Raw genomic sequence first — 23,438 nt, forward strand, 5'->3', positions numbered from 1 at the left:
TTTATATGCTCCTCAAAAAGACAATCAGAGAGCTCTTATAGGTTTATGGTCGCTGTGTGGAATCAGAACTGGATTTGAGGCAAGTGCATGAAATAAGTTTCAGATATGCCCCATTTGGGGCCAATTCTGGATTTAAAAATGTTTGATGACAACTCTGGAAAAAATGTACTTGCTCTTTCTCATACTAGCTTCTGCTGGTAAACAATGCTAGGGAGTCATCATGAATTGTGACTGACAACCTAATGCTGCCTTCCCCAACTTGGTGTCCTCTGGATGTTTTGGACTACAACTCCCAGGATTCCTGACCACTGGCCGTATGGCTGAAGGGAGTTGAAGTCCAAAACATCCGGAGGACACCAGGTTGGGGAAGGCTGGCCGAATGGAACCACTCAGTCATACAATCAGTCACAGAATCATAGGGTTGGAAGGGGCCTACAAGACCATCGAGTCCAACCCCCTGCTCAGTGCAGGAAGCCTGATTCCCAGGCAGTGTCCCATCCAAGTACTAACCAGGGCTGACCCTGCTTAGCTTACGAGATCAGATGAGATCAGGCACATCCAGCCCTTGACCATTCAACAGGTATAATTGAGCCACAAAGCTGTAATAAGAGTCAAGTGAAGGTTTCCCATCCTAAGGAAGACTTTTTGAAGGGAAGAATCTATATTCTTTTTTTCCAAAAATGAGAGCAATCTGTCATTGATGGAATTTGGGAGGTCTGTGCCATGGCAGCCCATTTACCCTGTTCTTGCGGAAAACTGCAGCGTTTGTATTGCTCCTCCTTACATCTCCCAAATGCAGACAGCCCCTCGTTAGCATAAGTATGCTAACTATGGGTCACCAATAACTATAGATAGTGGGCACATGCTAGCACAGACTGGTTGGAGAAGGGTATGTTGGAAATTGAGAGAGAGAGCGCGTGCACACAACTGGTCAGCTTTTCACTCACATCCCCCCACAACTACCCCACCTTTGTTCCTGTGCCAGGTCACCATTGTGGCAGCAGTGAAAAATAGGCTGCCCTGTCCCCCACCAGCCCAGCCTCCCCATCCCACATAAGACTTTTGGGATCACTTTATGCGTTGAATGAAATGGATGGGGTTGCATTACTGGAATAAATGGCAAGGGCTGCGAAGGAAGGGTTCTCAACAGGACACTGCAATAAAGACAGAAGCCTTTTGGGAGCAGCCCATGGCTGGTTTAATCAGATATTAGTGCTGCAACCTCCACCTGCCTGTAACCCATTGTGATCCTTAGTCCCTTGGAACCTTAACTCAGCTCTGCTGTGGGGCCCAAAAGCGTATCAAAAGTTTTGCATATACTATTTGCTAAAGGACACAGCAAGATGGGGGGAAACAGCAGTCCCTGTGCCTAATTCTGCACCCTCATCTGCCTGCCTAGTAGCTCATAAGATCATTCTGGATAAAGTTTTCAGTCAAAGAGTTCAGTTGGCTGACTAGGTTTTTGTGAAATAATTCTTGCAGATGGATGTTATATTATCTTGTGCTACTATGTGGCTATTTAATGAAGACAACAATTTCTTTTGATTCAGGAACACACTCACAAAAAACAGGATAGCACAGAACAGTCTATATCTCCATGCCAAAATCAATGACTACACATTCATGGAGGACTTTCACAATAATTATTTTTAATGCCCATTTTATTCAGTGATAATCAATCTTGGTATGCCCTCTGAGTAATCTACCTACACCCTTGGAAAGCACCATTACCCAAAGGAAACTTGTGCTCCTCCCGTGCAGTAAACATTTCTTCCCTTCATTTGTGCCTACTCAAATGAAGGGAGAAGCATTCATGTGCTTCAGGGGTGAAATGTGTCTGCCCCATCTGTAAGGCTTTCCTCTTCGCTAAAGGCTAAACTTCCATCCAAGTAAATTTTGGTCAAGCCATTCACATGATCACAGAGGGGGGATTAAGCCACAGTGGCTTTTTTCTCCTACCGCAAGTGCCAGCTGCATGCTTGGGGGATGGACAGATGGACTCTACAATAGCCCTTGGGTTCTGGGTGGTTTGTTAACCATGGCAACAAGCCACCCTTGCCAGGTTTGCATGACACAGCAAGCTGCGCTGGCAAGGGTAATTATGCAAATTCCCCTGGAATGAAACTGGCATGCGCTGTGGGGGAAATACATCACTGTGACTTATTTCCCCCTCCGCGATCGTGCGAATCTGGTCACTATCTTTCTCAGCCTCTTTGTTTATGCAAATTGTCTTGGAAGGGCTGTTTTGCCTGATCTATCCATCATGGGTTACTGTCAATGCAGCAGAAACTGAGCTGCATGTATTTATTTATCCCTTTTGCATCTTGTCCATTCTCCAAGAAGAAAAACTGCATGAGAAAACCTGATTTGAAACTAATGTTAAGATTACTAATGGAATTTAGGATGCAGTTCCAAATGAAGACATAAAATTGCCTAAAGAGATATAAACATCTAATACCTTGATGGTATCACAGAATGTAAGGGTCACGTCAACTGTTACCTTTTTTCTACATGGAATTCTCTCTGTGTAGGAGCATGTGTGTGTAACATGTTCTAAATCCAGCACAGGTGTTTTTCAATTAATTTGGCTAATCTACAGGCCCAGAACACCTTAGCACATGCACTTAAAAGCCTATCATGTTACAACATCTTATGCCACTTTTTAGTAATTCATCTTTTATAAGCCAATTTAAAAATTCTGTTCTGGCTATAAAGTACAACCAAAGGTCTACCAGGAAGTGTAACAACATCATTAATGCATTTCATGAAGCAAAGCATCAACATATAAACACCCTAGTTTCATGTTTAAATCTAAGAGCTAACACTGTCAGTGACTTAGTTCACATGTAATTACAACCCAGAGTATGGGTTGAATATTGGTTATGGGTTGTTGTTGAATTGTGGGTGGTTGTTGCTGAATTATGGGTTGTCTTTATGTGCAAATTCTGCACTATCATTTAATGATGGCTTGTTAACCACAAGCAACCCAGAGTTCACAACCCAACAACAAACCATGTGGTCCCTTCCTGAGTTATTCATGGTTAACAACCCATAGTTAAACTGTAGCGCCGGGTTTGTATGTTAACAAAAACCCATGACTCAAGAACTTTGTAAACTCAGCTCGTTCTCTGGATCGTGAAACAGGCCTACAGAGCATCTCTATAGAGGGCAGCCTCTTCAATGCACATAGGCTGTGATGTAGAACTACAGCTTATGTACATACAGTAAGCCCCCCTCTACAGATATTACCCACAATGCATGGATGTCAGAGGAGGCGTACCTCATGGGAATGTGGGGATGAGGCCAGTGGGCCCACTCTCCCACTGATGTAAGTGTTAATTGAACGAGGGCGAATGACTGAATAGGGCTAATGACTCATTCATCTTACATTGTGAGAACATGGGATAATCCCATTTAGGTCTGCCTGAGCTCCTTGGAGGAAGGGAAGGATACACATGTGACAAATACATAAAATGTACTAAGATACAGGAAAAACTTAATATCCCAGACATCAAATGGAAACTAGGAGAGGGGGACATACTTCCGCTAGCCCTGGAACATTTAGGATTGCGATGCAAGGGGTCCACCACACTCAAATCTAGTACTAGCAGAACAGCTAACCTCCAGCAGTTTCCCCCTGACCCCAGCTCACTGGTACTACTGAAAAGAGAACTTTTGACAAAATTATGTACAGCTTTTAGTGCTCCCTTAAAGAGGGCACATGATCCAGGTCCTGGAGCCATCAGCATGACCATGAACAAAGGAAGATTGTGGGTTTTTTCCTTTGGTTCTATCTTACTTGCCAAGGATATGCTGCTGCTTTAGCTTTAACAGTGCAAGTCACTAAAGAAAATATAAGGCTAAAGAAAATCTAAAGGCGATAAAGAGGAAAAGCTCTGGAACAATGTTTATTCTCTATTTTGTTCAGAGTGAAGCAGGCAGCCACTTTTATGTTTCTCCCTCCCACTCAAGGCTTTGGAAAAATCTGGCCTTAGAAGATTATTTTAATGTAGGTGGCTATGCATGGAGTGTGAAAGAACATTATATAAACCACATCCATGCAGGAGACAAGCCACCCACGTGCAGAGTAGAGAGAAGGTGCAGGCTAGTTGCCATGGTATGTCATGTACTGCTGAATTATTACAAATTTACTCTGAAAAAGGACTGAAAAGCTCTCATAAATTAACCTACCGGGAAAAATCTCCATATGCCATGACTCCCCTCCCATTTCATTCTTTCTACTGACATGCAATGTTGTCAAACGAATCCTAGAATGTGCTGCTTGTAGGGCTTCACCCATGGATCCAACCAACCACTGGACTCAGAATGACCATTATATAATGTTTATCTTCTTGTCTGTCACATGAATTGCTTCTATGTGGCTAATAGACCCCTCTCAATATTTATGAAGTTTGTGCTAAGAAAACCAAATTGTTTGAAAAAAAGGGTGGGGGGAAGCAACTTAATTTTATTGAACATTTTAAATAAAACAATTAACACACACCTGTAGATCATAGGAATCAAGCGGCAGGATCCTATACTGGTGCTGTGCCCTCACTAATTCCTTTGTGCTAGCAGGACACACCACTAGTGCAACAGGAATTAGTGCTTCCAGTAGCAACCCTGGACAGATCGGGACAGGTCAGCGGAGTTCCCTTCTCTGAGCTCTGCTGACCTGCTCTGTTCTGGAAATGAGTGTTTCAGCTTTTTTCAGATGCTTGAGGAACCGCTAGCTCCCTGTTGCGCTAGCGGTGAGTCCTGCAAGCATACAGGTAGCACAGGATACTGACCACATTTTCCTGAATATCTGCAAACAAAGCAATGGTTATTTTATAAAATGAGAAGTTCTGGCCTAACTAGAAGGCATCATCTTTCGCCCAGAAGCCCTGAACTCTAATCCCAGATTTGTCTAGGGACTCTGGATGTAATCAGCCACAGAGGTCCCTTATTCTGTTGCTTTACATGGCATTCAAAGCAGGCTGCAGAGATGAGCCATGTCAAAAGCTCCATCTCACAGGAAGCCCTGCTCTGAATGGAATGCTAGTGGGCTGTGTCCTCCTGACCCTCCTGGTAATTCCTGGTAATTCAGATAATTACTTATCTGAAGAAGTGACTGAGTCACCACTCTCTCACAAGCAGCCTGCTAAGTAAAATGGATTTCGCATGGCATATGTGCTTATTTAGGTTATGGCTATGAAATACACCTCAGCTAGCCTGCAGCATTTTTGTGGCCTTCCTACTGAAATAGATGCCAACATGAGGTCACCACAATTGAACTGGGGCTGTAGCCCAATGGGTGAGCATACCCTCTGCATACTGAAGGTCCCAGGTTCAATCCCAAGCACCTCCAGCTAGGGCAGGAAAAAGTCCTGCCCGAAACCCCAGAGAGCTGCTATCAGCCAGTGCTGACAATACTTGGCTAGATGGACCAATGGTCTGACTAGTACAAGGCAGCTTCCTGCGATCCCATGACGTGGTCCCTTTACAAGCTGACTGCGAGGGCACAAATTGCGGAAACCACGCATACAGCCTCTACGCGGAGACAGCAGTGCATACAAATGACACCTCTGCGTGAGCATCTCTCAGTGTGTTCCTGCCTCTTTCATCCTTTACCTGGTTCTGTTTTTCTGTCTTTTGTACTACTCGACTAAGATGTCATAATGAGATTAAATTCAGAACTCAGGCGTCTTTAACTTCTGTAAAGCTTTTTAAATTTGATTTTAATGGCAGTTTTCTTCTGTTCCATAGATCATCTGACTATAGTCTGCTCACTTGGGCACTGAGATAGCAGCTGAAGGCTTGCTCTCTCCTGCAGCATGCACACTTTTTTGAATTTGTATTATATGCTTCACAAGACCTGTTGATTTCAGGCTAGCTAGCATTACAGCAACTTTATATCCAATAACCCCCTGCCTGCCCTTGAAGTTTTATTCTCCTTGTACTTTTTTATATGTATGTATGTATGTATGTATGACTGGGTACTCCCAATAAGATATTCAGGTACCTATACCAACAAGAATTTAGGTTTCAATGCTTTCTCATTTATTTCCCCCATGAAAAACATACTTAGGTCTTAGAGACACTTGAGTACTCACATAATGAGATACACATAATGTATGTGAATTTATTTATTTTAGGAAATATATATAATGCTTTTCATGTCTTGGGGTGAAAATTCCAAAACAGTTCAGAAAATAAAGTCATAAAAAAATACAATAAAGCCAATCAAGAAAATAATAAAACAATATAATACCTCATTCAAAATACAACAGTAATTCAACAGTAATAAAACATTAAAATATTTCATTCAAAAATTTCTAATTTCTTGCATATAGGATATCATGTGCAATGTGCTTATATGGGCTGGGATCATTTATTCACGTGGTACTGATTTCTGATATAGACAGACAACCACCTGAAGAAATAAACTGAACTGCATATTAGAAGTTTCAAATTTTGCCTTGTGTTGGTGTATTTATGCTCTTATACATACTTTGCATGCTTTATTGCGCTTGACCTCTTGGACGACATCATATTGTATAGCTTGATTTTATTTTGCAAAATTCAGAATCCTCTTTCAGATCCGTCTCGCTCAGATTTTATCAACTGGTAACTATTTGTAACTGGAGAAGACAGTAGCTTTCAGGATCTTTAATTTGTTTTTTGTTGCACCTACTGCTGGTTTATAACGATTTTACTATTGTTTTAGCCTCCATTTCATTACTTTTATTATTTTTATGTGAAAAGGCAGAATGCCAAATCACCAATAAATTTACTGATTCTCACAAGGGGCTGATCCAGTTTCTTCCCATACCAGCAGGCGTCTTCCCATTATCTACTGCGGGAGTCGCTTAAAGATAAAGAGACCCCATTTCGTTATGAAATGGGAAACCAGCTGAAGGTGACTGCAACATCTAAAACAAACATCATAAATCATAGTTACCTGCACATTTCACTCCCTGAGCAATAAGGCCCCACATAAAGTTGGCACAATATTCACACCAATGTGGGCCCCTGAACGTGTGAACCTGAAAACAGAAGCAGAAACGAATGAACACAGTGATTTGCAGGTGCATTTTTCAGAGATGTACCAACCTCAGTTTCTCTTCTCTCTCTCTCAAAATAAATATGCATATATTCATTAGCCTTGCTTCCATGTTGTGCCTACCACAAAGGAAAAGATGTCAGAAACAACCTTAAACAGGTTTAAACTCGGAAGACTGCTTTAGGCTCCACAGAGATGTTATTTTCAGCCTGAGGGCAATTCTGAACAAGTTGCCCCAAAGGGTTTTCCTCTGTGTGAAGACTGTCAGCTCAAGGAATAGAGTACCTGCACCTCAGTGGATGCTTGTTAGGGATGCTAGCTAGATGCAAGTTTCAGAAATGAGGTACACTGCTAAGCTGTGATGCTTGTGCCATGTACTATATGAATATATACAAAGACACCCATTTTGTACTTCTGTGGAGCTACGAAGTTTTGAAAAAGGATACCTCCACCAGCCCTTGTATTTGGGCAGTTGGGCTTGAATCTCTATCAGAAGGAATGAGAACACAATGAGTCATGCTGTGATGTGCTTCTTTCATAGCAACAACTAAAATATTACGCACTTATTATCAATTCTATATGAAAAGGTTTTATACTGGTATTCCTCCTAACTTTGAAGCTGCAGAGGTGGGCGGGGATCATCCTGGCAGTTGCATGGTGATCCCCTCCTGGCCCACAGCTCCAAACATGTGGGGAAGGCTTGGAGTTGACCACGCAGGGCCAAACAGACAAGCCCCATACCTCCTTTCGTGCTCCACCATGCATGGGCCAAAGCCAGAATGCTCCCCGTCTCTCTTTTTCCTGCAAAAAAAAGTGGTGAGGGCTTCCTTGGGTCGGCCCAGAAATAAGCAAAGCTATTTCCTAGTTTTTCTGAGAATAGGTTGGCTTATTCTAATTCAATCTGATTTGACCTAAAGAGAGCTTGCTAATCACTAGGAGGTATTGAAAGCCACTGAGATGCCAGGGGAATCAACTCCTGTCCTCTCTCTCCCGGCAGAAGTTGTCCACAAGGATGACCAAGGTGAAATCAGTCCCTAAACAGAGCCTGAAATCAGACTGAGCATCAAATGCATGACTACAGGTCACCCAGTATTTAACTAGTAATTTAGAACTCTCAGTATATACAAACGGTCCAATCGTCAGCCATTTTCCTCCATTTAATATCACCAATGGTGCATATGAATTGCATGCTCCACCATGGCCCCACCCATACATTTATTTTTAAATTTTCTACAATGCTTTTCTAATATCTGTTACTCAATGTACAGCAACAAAAACAAGAGCCAATATTAACAGCAGAATATATATATATATATATATATAAATATAATGAGCACTGCAGAGAAAATGTAGGGTTTCTCTTCAGATAGTGTTGATGGTAATGGATTAGGGCCTATATCAGGAAAAAAAATCCATTTGGGCACAATATCCATGATCAGAACAAAAAATGTGAACATGCAATCTGCCCATTTTCAGTATGACTGTTAAACAAAAGGTAGGTTTTTCTTCAGAATGATGTTTTTATAAACATTGGGCTGGATCTGGACTTACTCATACTTAGAATGAACCCATAGAAATAAGTGGACATCCCATTGATTTCAGTGGGTCTTCTCTAGGTAACCCTACATCTGGATCCAATCCATTATCTGCAAGACAACAGTAACTAAAAATAAACAGAACTCACCTATGCAAAAAAGAATTCAGGGCTAAGGGTAAAAGGGATTTTAAAATCCCCTTAAATCTCTTGTTACAACCACAATGAACTAATGCTGACTTTGCTATGATAGACTTCCTGCTGAACCACAACATTCTTAGCATAGAAAATCATAACTTTTGCTAACCAGCATGTAGACTTTGAGTCTACACACTCAAAGCGGACTTTGAATTTATGTTATCTCTAGCTGAATAGCTAGATAAAACCAACAACCAATTAATTCAAGTGCATTCATATTAATCTTTTGTAGTAGAAATGGCAAAGAATCCTGGGATCCCTTAAAGACTAAAAATGCCCATGATATTTATTTATTTATTTATTTATTGCATTTATACCCCGCCTTTCTCCCTCTCGCAAGGAACTCAAGGCGGCTTACATTATCCTCCTCCTCACCGTTGTATCCTCACAACAACAACCCTGTGAGGTAGGTTGGGCTGAGAGTCTGTGACTGGCCCAAAGTCACCCAGTGAGCTTCCATGGCCAAGTGGGGACTAGAACCCGGATCTCCCGGCTCCCAGTCCGTCACTTTCACCACTACACTACACTGGCTCTCCAGTGATCCAGCCAAAGCTTAGAAATCCTACTGGGAGAGAATTAAGCTCATGCTTAATACCTGTGGACATCAGCAGGACTATGAATGTTGTAAGTCTGTCTATTTGAACCAACATTGGATCGTAGCACGAACTCTCATAGGCTGGAGCTAATTTACAACATGTAAACGTAGACTAGCGTGTGGTAACCAACAGTCTTATTTTCAGAGGTGTAGCGGTAAATTTTGAAGTGCAGCCACTCATCATGACAGTCCTGATAGCAACTCCCCCAAGGAGAATCCAAAAATACAGGCAGCTGTGTTGATCTATATCTATCTCTCTGACCTGGTTTGCCAATTATGACAAGCCACCATGGGTTATTTGAACTGTGGGGCTTGTTGCACGCTGGCCGTTTTTAAAATCCAAGCCATGGCTTGCTGTGTTGTGCAAACCTGACCAGTATGGGTTGTTGGCATGGTTAATAAACCACCCGGAACCCATGAGTAATGTTAGGGTTGTCTAACAGAAGCAGATGTTTTGTAAAGCGAATGTATTTTAATTGCCCATTCAAGACCAAGCCACCCCAAAATACTTTGCGTTACAACAGGAACAGCTCACAACAATATGTTGTTGGGCTGTCTTAGGGTTATGTGAGAGTTGTTTAACCCTCACATAAGCCACCCTTGTGGGGCTCAGAGGACACAATTAGCCACAGTCCCTGCCCCCCCCGGCATGCGCCGCAATGCACTGTAGCTTAAATAAGCCACGGTTGACTGCAGTGATTGTGCAAACCCAGTCACTGGATTGCAGTTAATTCAGAGGGAACACAGAAGTCTAATGACATCATTGCCCATGATAATTAAGTAGTCCTGACATTTCGACCCTGCGAGCCCTGCCTTCACTACACCACTGCTTCTCTTATGCATGTTTACTAGTTCCACTAGTTCAGTGCAAGTTTTCCAAGCAGCTTTAGTCCATGGCTTGAACATGTGCTTTGTATGCAGAGGGACCCATGTTCAATCCCCACTGTCTCTAGTTAAAGCAGGGGTGGGCAGTCTTTTTTCCTGTCAGCTACCCTTGGTGGGGTAATCAGGAGCTGCATGTCAGTGGTGAGTGGGACCAGAGCCAAAAGTGGGATGGGCCACCACTTCTCTCTCTCTCTCTCTCTCCCCCTCCCTCTCCTTCTTTCTTAAATGAAGAGCAGTAAAATCTTTTATTTAAACCTTATTAACAACATGTCATTACACGGTTTTCATAATAATGCTGAAGTTTTTATTATGGCAGCAATGGTGAATCTATTAAAATCTTTTGATAGATTAATCTTTTTGATTAATGAGGCAACAGATTAAAACAAATATTAATTATTTTTATTTTTTCATAGGTACTTATAAATCCTTGACTGGCAGGCACCTTTTTAGAACGAGAAGGCGTGTGTGTTGGGAGAGAGGAGGAAGGATGGAAAAATAAGAGGGTCTTCCTCCAGCCACGCTGTAAATCAGTGCAGGGCACTGAATATTAAAGTCATGCTTCTACAGCCTATTTAACTATACGTCTGAAAATGACTAATCAAGGTATCCCAATTGTAACTAAGTGTTCTGGCAGGTATGACAGCAGCTTGGCCTGAGGGGCTGTCTGTCAAAAGAGAAGTCCCTCCTCCCACCTTCCATATGTTTCTCCCAACATATTCCAGTGGTCATCTGAGACTGCAGGCCAGTTCGTGTGACATGACAGCCCATCACAGGTTAACTTACCTGCAAGGAGTGCAGCACCTACTGGCCACCATTTGAATATGCAAGCCCCAGACAGGGATTGCTGTGGCTTGTTGTGTCATCCAGACCCAGGAGGCGGGGGTTATTGAGGGTTAAACAACCCTTGCATAACCATAAAACAGATCATGGATTATGTTAGGGTTGTTTAACCCTCAAATAACTACTCCCTCCCATGTTTTAACAACATGACAAGCCATTGCAACCTCCGGCCAGGGCTTGGATATTCATAATTGTGGGTGGCAAGCACCACGGTGCCCCAAAGGTTAATTACCCCACAGTGGACTGTCATATCATCTGAACCAGGTCACTACTTCAGATTTCCCAGCCTCATGAAGTTAGTCATGCAGCCACAAGATCTAGAGCCTTTTTGGTGGTAGAACCCACCTTGTGCAATGCTCTGCCAATGGAGAGTTGTCAGGCCCCAACACTGTACTGTTTTAGGCAGTGTGTGAAAACAGAAGGGGTATTTGTTTAACAGTTTTAATAGCCCTTGAATGTGTGTTTTAGCCCTTATTGTAACTACTGTTTTTATATACTTCTTGTTGGTGGTGTTGGTTTTTTCATTGCCTTGAGTTCCCTTTCAGGTAAATAGGTGGGATATAATCTTTTCAAGCAAACAAACAAACAAACAAACAAACGGGAGTGGAGAACACAGCTTCAGTGGCTGCTGGGACCTGTCAGTTCAGGAGCAGGCCTGAGGGAAAGAAAGTTAGGTGGTTTGTCTAAAGCCTCTCCTGGTTGTGTATGTGTGTGTGTACACGCATACATACACACACACACTTGTCCAATCCTTTAAAATGACTATAGAGATGGTGTAGCTAGAAGTTGTAACAAAGTTTGTTTTTTTAGGCTTGAGTTTATGTCCTGTATGTTACCTCTTGCTTTTCATTGTCTTTTTGGCCTATGAATAAAGTAAGCCACATTTGGAGAATTGAGTGAACCCCTTGGTCTGCCTAATTAGTGGAGATTCCTTCTGTACAGTCCTCCTCAACAACATACCCTAGATCCTGCCTATTGTATTCAGACTTAAGGGTGCTCCCACCCCAGTCAGGTGAATGTGGCAAAATAAAGAATGGTGGCAGGAAGCCTACATGTGCAGAAATGGGCTATATTTTATTTATTTTCTTAACACTTGAGAGCATCCTAGGTCAAAGGGAGGTGTTAGGCGTCACACCAATGTACTGCATTTCTGGACAACCCAGCACCAGCACCTGAGCAAGAACATCTGCGAGAGGATAACTGAAGGATTGTAATTTTCCTGTTGCTCAACTACCACTGAGCCATTGACCCAGTTCACACTATCACCACCACAGCTTAAACAAAGCACAGTGACTTGTTTAAGCCATGGCACGTGCTGGAGCGTGTTGAGTGCCATTTGCCTAATTATCTTCCTGGGTGTGGCTTGTCATGTCATCTGAACCCAAGTGGCATGGCTTGTATGAGGGGGAAAGAACCCTCAAATAACCCATGGCCTGTTGTTGGGGTTGCTTTCCCCTCATACAAGCCATGCTGCCCTGGTTTGGACAACATGACAAGCTGAGCCTGGGCGGGTAATTAGGCAAATGACACCTGGCACACGCCTCAGCTCAAACAAGCCATGGTGGCTTGTTTAAGCCATAGTGATTGTATGAACCATTGTTTCTCTACACCACTATAATAGGAAATATGAAGAAATTAGATACAGTGCATGGAGCAATAATATGTCAGAAACAGGAGGTAACAATGGCTTTTAGAGTCAGAGCAGGACTTCTGTTTTATATTTCCTGTTAGTACAGCTCAAGCTGGCTGATCAGAAGCAAGTTGTAATTTTGCAAACAGGATCCACGAGTGCAAGAAGGCTGGTTACAAAAATATTCTGGGGTTGGTGTTATTTTTCCAGTTTAAAAGCCCACCAAATAACTTGGCTCTTTTCAAAAGTAGATTTGGTATTCTACTCAGCATGTAGCTGAACACCAGCATTCCTGTGGTACTGACTTGCATTACAGGATGATTATTTTCTTATTTTCACACACACACACACAACCACCTTAGTACATGCCACGTGCCAATTTGAATGTCTTATAAGATATGAGAGCACAGCCGCTTTAGTGCTTTTCCACAAGCAAAAATTTCACCCATGATGTTCCAGTGAAGAATCACATTTCTAAAGCTTTTTTTTTTTAAACACAGAGGAAAGAACTTGTTTATTTCGAGCCATTATTAATGCATACATTGTATTTAATGAGCAAAACCCAGTGCATACTTACAGAATGAATGCTAAGTAGTTTGTTTTTTAAAGTATAGAATGCAGCTTCAAAGCCCCTGGGGCCCACAAATCATTTGTGGAAAAGTCCCACTGAACCCAATCAGACTTCACCATAGCATATACTTTTCATAGACCCCTGTCATAAAGCCTGAGATATATGGGGCTTTATCATGATTGCCCTACGGCAAAGTTAGGGAATTTTATTATTAACATATGTCAGGACCACTAGCCCTAGGAGATGCCTATATTAATTTCTGCATTGTACTTAGTTTTCTGTAGGTTTTAGAAATTAATCATGTGATTGCTAGCAAGGACAGCCCAATTAATTCAGAGCTAGGTACTGGATAAGGCTTTCACTATGTTCTTCCCCACTCACCTTGTTTACCTGCCTGTGAGTACAAATGAAAGATGCCACCAAATCAGACTCCATAGTTAACTACAAAGTGAATGCTTTTGTACGACATTCACAGGGAATGAATTATAGAAGAGAAAGATCAGAAGTCAAATTCGATGAGTAAAAGAAACGTGGGGAGAAAATAAGGAGGAGCTGATGCCCCATGGTTAATTTCAATGACAAGATAGGATAAGGTCCAAGCCTCCTGAGCACATGCCATTGAAGGCACCTTTTGCTGAAACCTAGATTTACAGGGATAGACTATGGTTACTCAGTGGTAAGGCATGTACATATGCTCAGACATACTGTTATTTCTTAGCATGATCCACAGCACTGAAAATGTGGCCAGGGGCACAGCTCCTTTTCAAATTAAGTCATGGTGATACCGAAAGGCAAGAATGAGATGGGCAGAAAAAGCTGCTGGCTCTCCTCTCCACCCCTTGGGGTTTGTCCTCCTCCAGAGCTTCTAAGTAGACTCTCCAGCACTTGTGGTAGTATTTCACTGAGTAAATATGTAAACACACTGACAAACACTAAATCATAAATAGGAAATTCAACACAACAACAACATCCTCTGCAGTAGCTGCAAGAGCCTCATAGAGACCGTGACTGAAATACTATATGCATGCATGGGGCGAGTGTGGCCTGTGCAATGCACCCAGTGAGGCAAACAAAAAGCACACTCCTAGTGAGAGGACCTAGAGATAAAGAACAGCAGCTAGCTCATGGATGTTGCCAGGCATGAGCTTTTCCATCAGCTGTTTAGATAATATTATCAACTTTGCAGGTTTAGCCTCCTTTATGCTCCATATGTTGTAAAAAACAACAACAATCCAAAATACAAGAACAAACCAGGACAAGAGATTAAAGATTACTTTCCTATGTTCGGCAGCACATGTAAAATGATATCACCTCTGTTATCTCCTTTGAGAGCAGCTTCATGACATTCACCGGTTGTGTGGCATTAGAAATGGGCCAGGTTAGCATTACAAGAGAAGCTCAAAGAAGGAAGCCAGAGGGGAGCTAAACAGAAACTGAAAATGTCTTGGGTGACTCAGGAACCAATGGTGCCTTTAGCGGGTTGTCTCAGGTGGGGTAGTTGTTGTTAAGAAGAGACTGTAACTCAGTGGTAGAGCACAGGCTTTGCATGGAGAAGGTCCCAGGTTCAATCCCCAGCATCTCCAGCCAGGGCAGGAAAAACTGCTTGAAACCCTGGAGAGCAGCTGCCAGTCAGTACTGACAATACTAGATGCACCAAGGGTCTGACTCAGTATAAGGTACCTTCCTACGTTCCTATGTGGCATAAGCTATAATGCAGCACAGAACAGAAGCTGGTGGGCAGATATTTTTGCCAGCCTGTTCAAAGCATATTAAAATGCTGGGAAGCAATTCAGCCTCTTCTGTACCCTGCAATGGGTCAGCTGTTCAGTGGGAAGCTCAAGATCCTACCAAAGCTTACTTTCTTCTGTTGATCAGTGAAGCAGCAAAACAGAGGAACGTAGTTAATTAGGCTTCTGATTAATTTTCAAATAAATTATTAATACTTATTTGCTCTACAATTTACTAATACCTCCTATCACATAAACAACTCAGACGCGCTCCAAGCAAGAACTGAGCAAACCTAGGTAAACATTTTGAGAAGCAAATATTATTTCCATTTCACAGGTGAGAAAAAAATATGAAAAGACCAAGACAAATTGTTGACAGAAATAGGATTTACATAGCAGTATCAGGGAAGGTGGCTGGCTGTACAAGTATGAACTTGAATAGCCTAGAGGACAGTGCCTTTATTTTTGAGCGGCCTGGAGAAAGCACCAAAGACGGTTGGATAAATGCAAATAAATGGGAGCTTTGTTGTGTTGAGAAGGTTCAGTAATCAGGACATAAAAAGTTGGTCATTCAGGAGATCTAGGCAATCAAGATTTAAAACAATGGATATTCTGCAGTAGTGGCTTGCTTTCATCTAATGCTATAACAAGAGAAGGTCACAGACTATGCTCCACTCTTGTCTTTCAGGCAAGGCTGAACTAGTCTATATGTATTGAGCTTGCCCTGAAATGTGGCCAACAATTTTGTTCATGACTTCAGAGGACACTGGGGACATTGTGCACTGGGCACTCCTGCATCCTTCATTGCGGCATATAAATAGCATGTTTATCAGCAAGGACAGTGCAGACTTGAATGCAGAGTAGCCAAACATTCTTTTCGGCCCTCACTCATTCCCTACCAGAAGTTCTGTCGTGTCTTGCTTACTTTCCTGTGGGTATTGAACATGTCAGCAGGAACGTGAACAAGTGGAAATGGTGCTTCAGTGAGGTTATAGCCAAAAACTACAGGAAGTGGAAGACAATGAAACACACTCTATTTTTCTTTTAGTGATAAATGATGGTATACAAAGTATTATCCCAACAGTAGTACACAATATAGGCTGTATATTTGGATATATATTTTGAGGGGGGTGGTATGATGATGGTATTTTCTAATAGTTGTTTATTGTATTTTGTGGATTTGATTTTATTGTATGTATATTTTATGGTTGTAAGCCACTTTGACTTTGTTTTTGGAAAAAAAGGAGTACAAATTTAAATAATAAAATGATCATAATATTTTACTACTAAAAGGCTATAAATCACTTTTAGAAGTCTAAATCAAAAATCCTACAAAAACGGCAGCAAGGGCCAAATTTTCTAGCTACATATAGAAATGTACAAGAACACTATACAAAGCCGAGAATGAAAGAAACTAGCTTGGCTATGATGCTCTAGCTAATTTGGAGGAAAAGCTGCTGATGATAAGAGACTGTGACACACCATATCAAGTCCCTGAGGCAAGTGCCTTGGCTGCCTCATTAGAGTCGTTCTACACTTCATCACATACGGAAGCTTCCCAGCTCCTCAGGCCATGCACGTGCAAAGGCAGAAGACTCACACGCAGCAGTGTGTCAAACCTAGATTTGCCTAGAAAAATATATACAGAGGCTCCTGTTAACAGGGGAGAAAGTCTATTTTCATAGTCATAAATGTTTTGAAATACAGAGAAAGCAGTGGGGTGTGTTACTTTTGCATTATGCATATAGCACTAATGAAATGCCTAGGATGGAGAGAATATACATAAAATTTAAACCTAAATGAAACCAAGTTGTCTTATAGTCACTTCTCCAGAAGTAGGCTTTAAAAAACATTTATCTGAGAATGCTGAAATCCATTTTTTTAGAACTGTGGCAGTAAGGAGACAATGAGACTTTGCACAGTAAAAGTGTATAGAAATAAACAAATGTAATTAACAGGTAAAGTAATGTGATGGAGGAATTCCACTTATTTTGACTATACCCAATATTCATAGAAATGTAGGGACAGCCAGAATATACTTGTTTGGTTGCTGTTAAAATTATTTTAATGCAAAAAATAATTTTTAATGACTTTGCTCCAGCTAGAAATTACATTTATAAAGCTACAGATCTGGTCTTGTTCAACTATTGACTGCTGCCATCAAGAACAGGTGGGCCCCTTTCATCCATTAGTTCTCTAGGCTTCACAGGCAGAAGTGAATGGAAGAGCTCAGTTCTGTAAACAGAGTTTTGTGCCCCAGCTTACCTTCAGTTATATTATAATGTAAGAAAAGAAATAAAACAGGAGTTAAACTTCAGCTGATCACCTGTAAGAAGTGACTGACGAAACCTGGGCTGAATCAAGAATGGTTGTGTAGCTTGAATTTTGAACCACTGCTAAAATGCCAAGACTATTCCTTCTACTCGCTGGTCTGCATTGTGTCAGCTCAGGAGCTGTGGGCCATAAAAGATATGCCAACTGCTGCAGTTTAATCAGAAGTTCCTGGCCAGAGTTGGATGTTTTCAGTATTCTGGAACATCAACAGCAATATTCAGTGGATGAAGAGGCTGCAGGTCTGGCCGAGAACCAATGAGAAGATGTAAGAACAGTACTTCCTTTTATAGAGGGCGGAACAACCTGTTATGTGTAGTTCCGTAATTGTTTTTACAGATTTTTGTTTTGGAAAACGCAGCTCCTAAGATTGCAATTTGAAGTGGGAGAGGGGCTTCTTAACCTTACCCACTGAGCTGTTTTCCCAGCAAAACTTCCCATGAAGCTTCAGTACTCCAGAAGAGATATGGATAACCATATTTCTTCTGTCGTGGGGGTAAAAGCAGCTTGGGGGGAGGGTTTTGGTGGGAAATGGCCCAAGTGCTAAGAAGCCCCTCTCCCCCTTCAAATTGCAGTCTCAGCAGTTGCATTTTCAAACTGCAGCTTTAACAGGTACATTTTGTAAAACAAAAACAGTCTGTAAAAAACTCTCATGTAACAGCTAGTTCTGCCATCAACTGTCCAGCAAGCCAATATCTAGCTTTTCATCTGTCACCTTGATGTTGTTTCATTATTCCAAGAAAAGAATATATTACACAATTTGTTCAATAAATGTACGTATCTCACATGATCTTGAGGCCTAGTTTGTGCTTGCATCCAGGCTGCCTTTCTAGGTAGGGCTGTGCACCGCTTCTGTCCGAATCCCGAGTTCCAAAGCAAATTGGGGTGATTCGGACTACTTCCAAAGTGGGTCCGGACCAGTCCGAAGTGGGTAGGAGACATCCAAAGTGCTTTGGATTGCCTCAGAGAATGGTGAAGTGGACAGACTATCTGAGCAAATGTAACAACTTGCTAGAGCCTTGGAAAATGATATCTCTAGGTGCTAATTAGGACTGAACTTTTAACCCAGCAGTTTGTTTCCTTGCTTTGTACTATTCCTCGCCCTTCTCAATTACTATTCTTTCCTCTCCCATTTTTCAACTCTCTCTATTCTTATAAAAAACCGAAAGAATACAACCCCCTACCCCTTTTCTGTTACACTTTAGAGTTATTTATCTTCCCCTTGCCCCTTAGCTTGTAGGTAGCTTTTTCTTTCTGTATCTGCTTTTCTTTTGGTCATGTGTATGCGTGCATGCGCGTTGTGTGAGTGCACCATACACATAATTGTGCACAAGCAAATGGTGTGTGGCCAAAGCAGTACACTAATACACAGTCCAATATATGCTGGAGCAAAGCACTACACAATACACATAGTATGAGGCGTCACCACTTTTGCTAATTTTCCAAGATACTTTGCCTGTTGCTTGTTTTCCCTTATGTACATCAAATGACCATAGGAAGAATATGATCAGGCTAGGCTATATGTATTTTTAAAAAAATATTTGTTTCATCTTATGCTTCCTGAGGAAAAGGGCTGACAGAATGATCAGTGGGCTGGAACAACTCCTCTGTAAAAGGCTTCAATGTTTGGACTATTTAATTTAGAAGAAAGGCAAATAAGGGCAGAGGTTTATAAAATTATATGGAGTAGAGAAAGTACAGCAGTGAGATTAATAAATAAGCCCCACTGAGTTCAGTTATTGTGACTTTTTCAAGTAATGTGTATTGCAGTTTGCAGCCAAAGAGATGTTAACTTTTCTTCCTTCCTTCCCTTAATGAGAGCCTCAGGTAGGTGGCAGATTCAGGACAGACAAAAGGAAAGCAGTTTTGCACTCCAAAAGAACCTACACCAGAGATTAGGGATAGTGACCTCCTAACTGTCACCTTAAACACCTTCTGATTAGGATGTCTAATCCCCTGTGTGGCTGACAGGTGTTTTTTTTTTACCTTTTGTTTTAGATCCTGAGAAAAGGAAATTTTATGCTAGCTAGCACAAAAACTACTGGACCAAATTATCTGAAATTTGGCAGGTTCAGTCACCTCCATAGTGCCTGCCAGTTACGCAGATTTCATGCACTTCTGTGGAAGCGCTGAAGAATTATAGCTCTTTGCTTTGAGAGATTTCCTTGAAAAAAGCTAATTTTACCTGAGCCTAGCACAACAACTACTGGGCCAAACTGTCTGAATTTGGCAGGTTCGGTAACCTCCATTGGGGCTGCCAAGTCACCAAATTTCATGTATTTATCATAAAAACTGAAAGAGTTATGGTCATTTGTTTTCCAATGCAAGTCCATGGGAAAATGTAAAATCCAAATAATTCGGATATCTGAATCTCAATTCGGATCCACATCTGAAGTGAATCGGACCAGGTCTGAATCGGTCCAAAGTGCCACTAGTGCGCTATCCTTGTCATTCTTGCTTTTTCTGTGTGATTTTCAGGGCTCCTGAAGGCTATTTTTACCAACTCCACATGATACCTGCTTTGGCTTCATACAGAATCAGCAGTGAAATATCCCATGCCCTACTCCCAACCTAGGAAGTCTGGGAATTGTAATTGTACACAAGGGAATTTCTCAAATAAGAAATTCTCTGCACTCTCACAAAACTTCACCTTCCTGGGTTCTTCACAAAGAAGGACCATTACAATTAAATCAGTTTAAATCTTTTAGTGTAGATGTGCCCAGCATACCTACTAACTATGCACACTCAAGCTTGGCAGCTACACAGCAAATACCAAGACTCAGATTATAATTAAGTCTTTTTCAGTGCTACATGAGAGAATCCAATCATTTTGTTTAAACAGCGTTGTTTAAGCCATCATGTGAGGGAGTGGAATTTAATACAAACAGGGTTTATATTATCAAATCAAGTTATGAAAAATCTGCATTATTTAAATGGGATGACTCCCGGTTTTACTTATTTATGCTCAAATTTCTCTTACTATTTGCTTTTAATTCTCTGCCTGTTTTTATTTTTTTATAGCCTGGGGAAAAGTTGACTGCATTGTTCCTAAGAGCACTGTAATGGGTCCCTAAGCTCCATACCTTAGAGACTGTTTCTTCCCCTATGAGCGAACATAATCGCTACAGTTAACCTAGGGCATTCTTTTGATAGTGCCGCCTGTGCATCAGCTGTGATTGGTGAGGGCACAGAGAAATATTTGTCACTCCTGTTCCCCATAATTCCCCTGAAGATCTGCTAAAGGCAGATTCGCTCAAACTCCTATTAAAAAACTGAGCAGGCTGTTTGGTTGCCAGGGAGATACATCATTTTTTTAGCTGAAGGGTTTTCTTCCTATTTTAATATATTTTCAGCCTTCATTATAAAAAAAAAAACTTTAAAAATATTATAAACCAGACCAAGAGCTTATAGGAGAGGGCAGGATATGCATTTAAACACATTACAAAATCACTGAAGGCACTAGCAACATTGGATGCTTTACCCAGTGTTCTTACATTTATACTGCAAGGTGTTCCACAGAAGTGAATGGGACTGTATCAGGGGACTGCTTTAAGGCATAAACTATGAAATTAATAAAAAATCTGGCTACAATCTGCCACCAAGTTATGCATACTTTAAAAAGCAAGGGTGGGAAACATGTGGCCCTCCAGATGTTGTTGGACTGCAACTCTCATCAACCTTAGCCAGCATAGCTAATGGTGGGGGATAATGGGAGTTGTAGTTTACCAACATCTGGAGGGCCATATGTTCTCTATCCCTGTTTTAAAGTAGGCAACCTATTACCCCCTCACAGATGTTTTGGCCTACATTTCCCATAAGCCCCAGGCAGAATGATTAATGGTCAAGGATTGTGGGAGTTGTAGTTCAAAACATCTGGAGCATTTGGAGCACACCAGGTTGCCTGCCCATGCTTTAGTCCCTTGGAAATCAATGCAGATTGGATGTAACTGGGCATAGGATTATAATCACAGATGTAGAGAGGACATAAAGGTATGAAATTGCCGGAATAGCACTGGAGGAATATACAGCACATCATTCCCAAATCTGATTTTTTTTTCCAGGCAACACTATGACTGTGAACAGTTACATAATCATAATTATAATACTTGATATAGTGCTTTCAAATGTTCAAAGCGCTTCATATGCATTATGCAGCTGTAAATCCTTACAACCACCCTGTAAGGTATGTCAGTATTATTATTTCCCATATTGCAGATGCATGGGGGTAGCTGAGGCTGAGGGACAGTGGCTTGCCTAAGGCTACTGAGTGAGTACATGGAAGAGACAAGATTCAAATGAGGGACTTCCTAGTGGGTAGCTCAGTCTCTTAGCCACTATGCTATGCTAGCTTTCCAGGCTCTAAATAGTTTCGTAGTATAAACTATGAACTCCTATGACTGACTGGGCAATACTACAGTAAAGCACCATATAACGCCACAGTGGGCTTCATAAGCGTCTCCAATCCAGAGCTCCATGTACACTCAGGTGCGTGCACATGTGGGTGTCCCAATTTATTTGGAGGGAGGAAGATAATATGCATGTGCTTTACATTTCTGAAGGGGTAGCTCTGTATGCACATTGCCTAGAACAGGACACTGGATTGGAGAAACTCAGCACTGACTGTTTTCAAAGGAAGGAATACAGAGATTTTTCTTTAGATAGGAGCATGGGCCAAATTTTTATCCTCACCACTACTGCTGGTATCGTTCTAGAACATCCTCACTGTAATTTATCCTCCAGTGTACCAGTTTCTATTCTTGTACGTTGATTGTGCTATTTATAAGACCTTAATTAAACATGCATCCATTTAATTACATGGATGGAAAAAACTGTCTACACATAGTAATCTCTCAGTACATACACACGCACCTCAATAATATAATTTTTTCGAGGCCCAAAGAAATAATGGAGAAGACAACTGCATTTAAAAAAAATACAACAATAATTAGAGGCTACATAAGAAAATGGTGCTTTAGAGCATGGCTCCTTGAGTCAGCAGCTTTATCAGTCCTATAGTAAAGAAGTAGTTTCTACATCATAGTCAGTTCATTAATGAAGGGGGAAATAAGAGTTAGGACGCAGGAGTAATGTAAACCATCTGCTCTGTCCAGATGCAATAGAGCATGCTCCTGGCATCTAATGCTATTTTATAGTAATGAGCAGAGATAAGGTCAGTAAATCCTTTGATTATAGATTGGGTAAAAAAAATCTTTGGGTACCTTTGAAGTGTTAACAAGAGCTCAGCTAAAATAATTTCCAATACTTTTTTCTTTATATGCATATGCACACAATATGCACAAAGCAATATTGATAGTTACATCAACTTCAATAATAATTTTGGAGTCATCAAATTGATTTAACATGCAAGACAGCCGTTTCAATGTTTTTGTTCAAACACACAGACATACAAACACACCACAGTTCCAAAGAGACCCTGGACATCTAGGTTTAATGAAGCAGGTGAACGCCTTACCTTGAAACTGTGAACCTTTTCATATTTTGGAATGTGTTCGTTTTCTTTCAGAGTTGCTCTTCTGACAAGTGATGTCAGCTGCGAATAAGCAAAGAGTTTAAGAGGTTGCCAGATTGTCACAGATGACTTTTGAAAGCCCAGTCGCATTCCCAGGGCTGCTATCAATAAATCTCTTTGACGGCTCTCCTGTTTCGAGTTGTGAACGGCAGATGAATTAGCTTTTTGCCCTGACCAAGACTCTTTGGATGGCATTTTGGAATTGGCAAGAGAGAAAACTCCCCAAAAGAGCTCCCCACACCAACAAAACACACACACACAGCCTCTGTACTGATCTCAAACTGAGTTACAGCAAAATAAAAACAACATTACCCCCAAGCCTAAACTGAGATGCAGAAAGGCATCACTGTCATGTTGATGCTGTTACTATTGTACTGCAAAAGAAAATGCTGGTTTGGCTACAGTTCCTTTTCAGTTGAAGTGTTGTTTTTTTTTTAAGTCTCTAATTTAAGCTTGAAAACTTATGGGTCTGAATATGAAAACAGAGTCACTGTTAACAAAAGAAAGCCTAGAATGTCTTCATCCACAAAAACCCATGTAGTGACTGTCAAA

The 23,438-nt window shown here is 41.3% G+C and overlaps 1 protein-coding gene across 2 annotated transcripts in view; it reads right to left on the bottom strand.

Annotated features, from left to right (window-relative positions):
• The window catches only part of CHN1 (chimerin 1), a 139,070-nt gene that overhangs the window by 19,064 nt on the left and 96,568 nt on the right, over nucleotides 1-23,438 (bottom strand). For both annotated transcript variants that reach the window (XM_084813397.1, XM_084813389.1), the window contains 2 exons: nucleotides 22,830-22,907; nucleotides 6,944-7,028 (listed from right to left, as the gene is read on the bottom strand). In XM_084813397.1, coding sequence (XP_084669523.1) covers nucleotides 6,944-7,028; nucleotides 22,830-22,907 — 163 coding nt within the window. The remainder of the gene's footprint in view (nucleotides 1-6,943; nucleotides 7,029-22,829; nucleotides 22,908-23,438) is intronic.

Source organism: Heloderma suspectum, chromosome 1, assembly GCF_057233095.1.
Source record: "Heloderma suspectum isolate Gila_16-S chromosome 1, 16-S_ref, whole genome shotgun sequence".
Lineage (NCBI taxonomy): Eukaryota > Metazoa > Chordata > Lepidosauria > Squamata > Helodermatidae > Heloderma > Heloderma suspectum.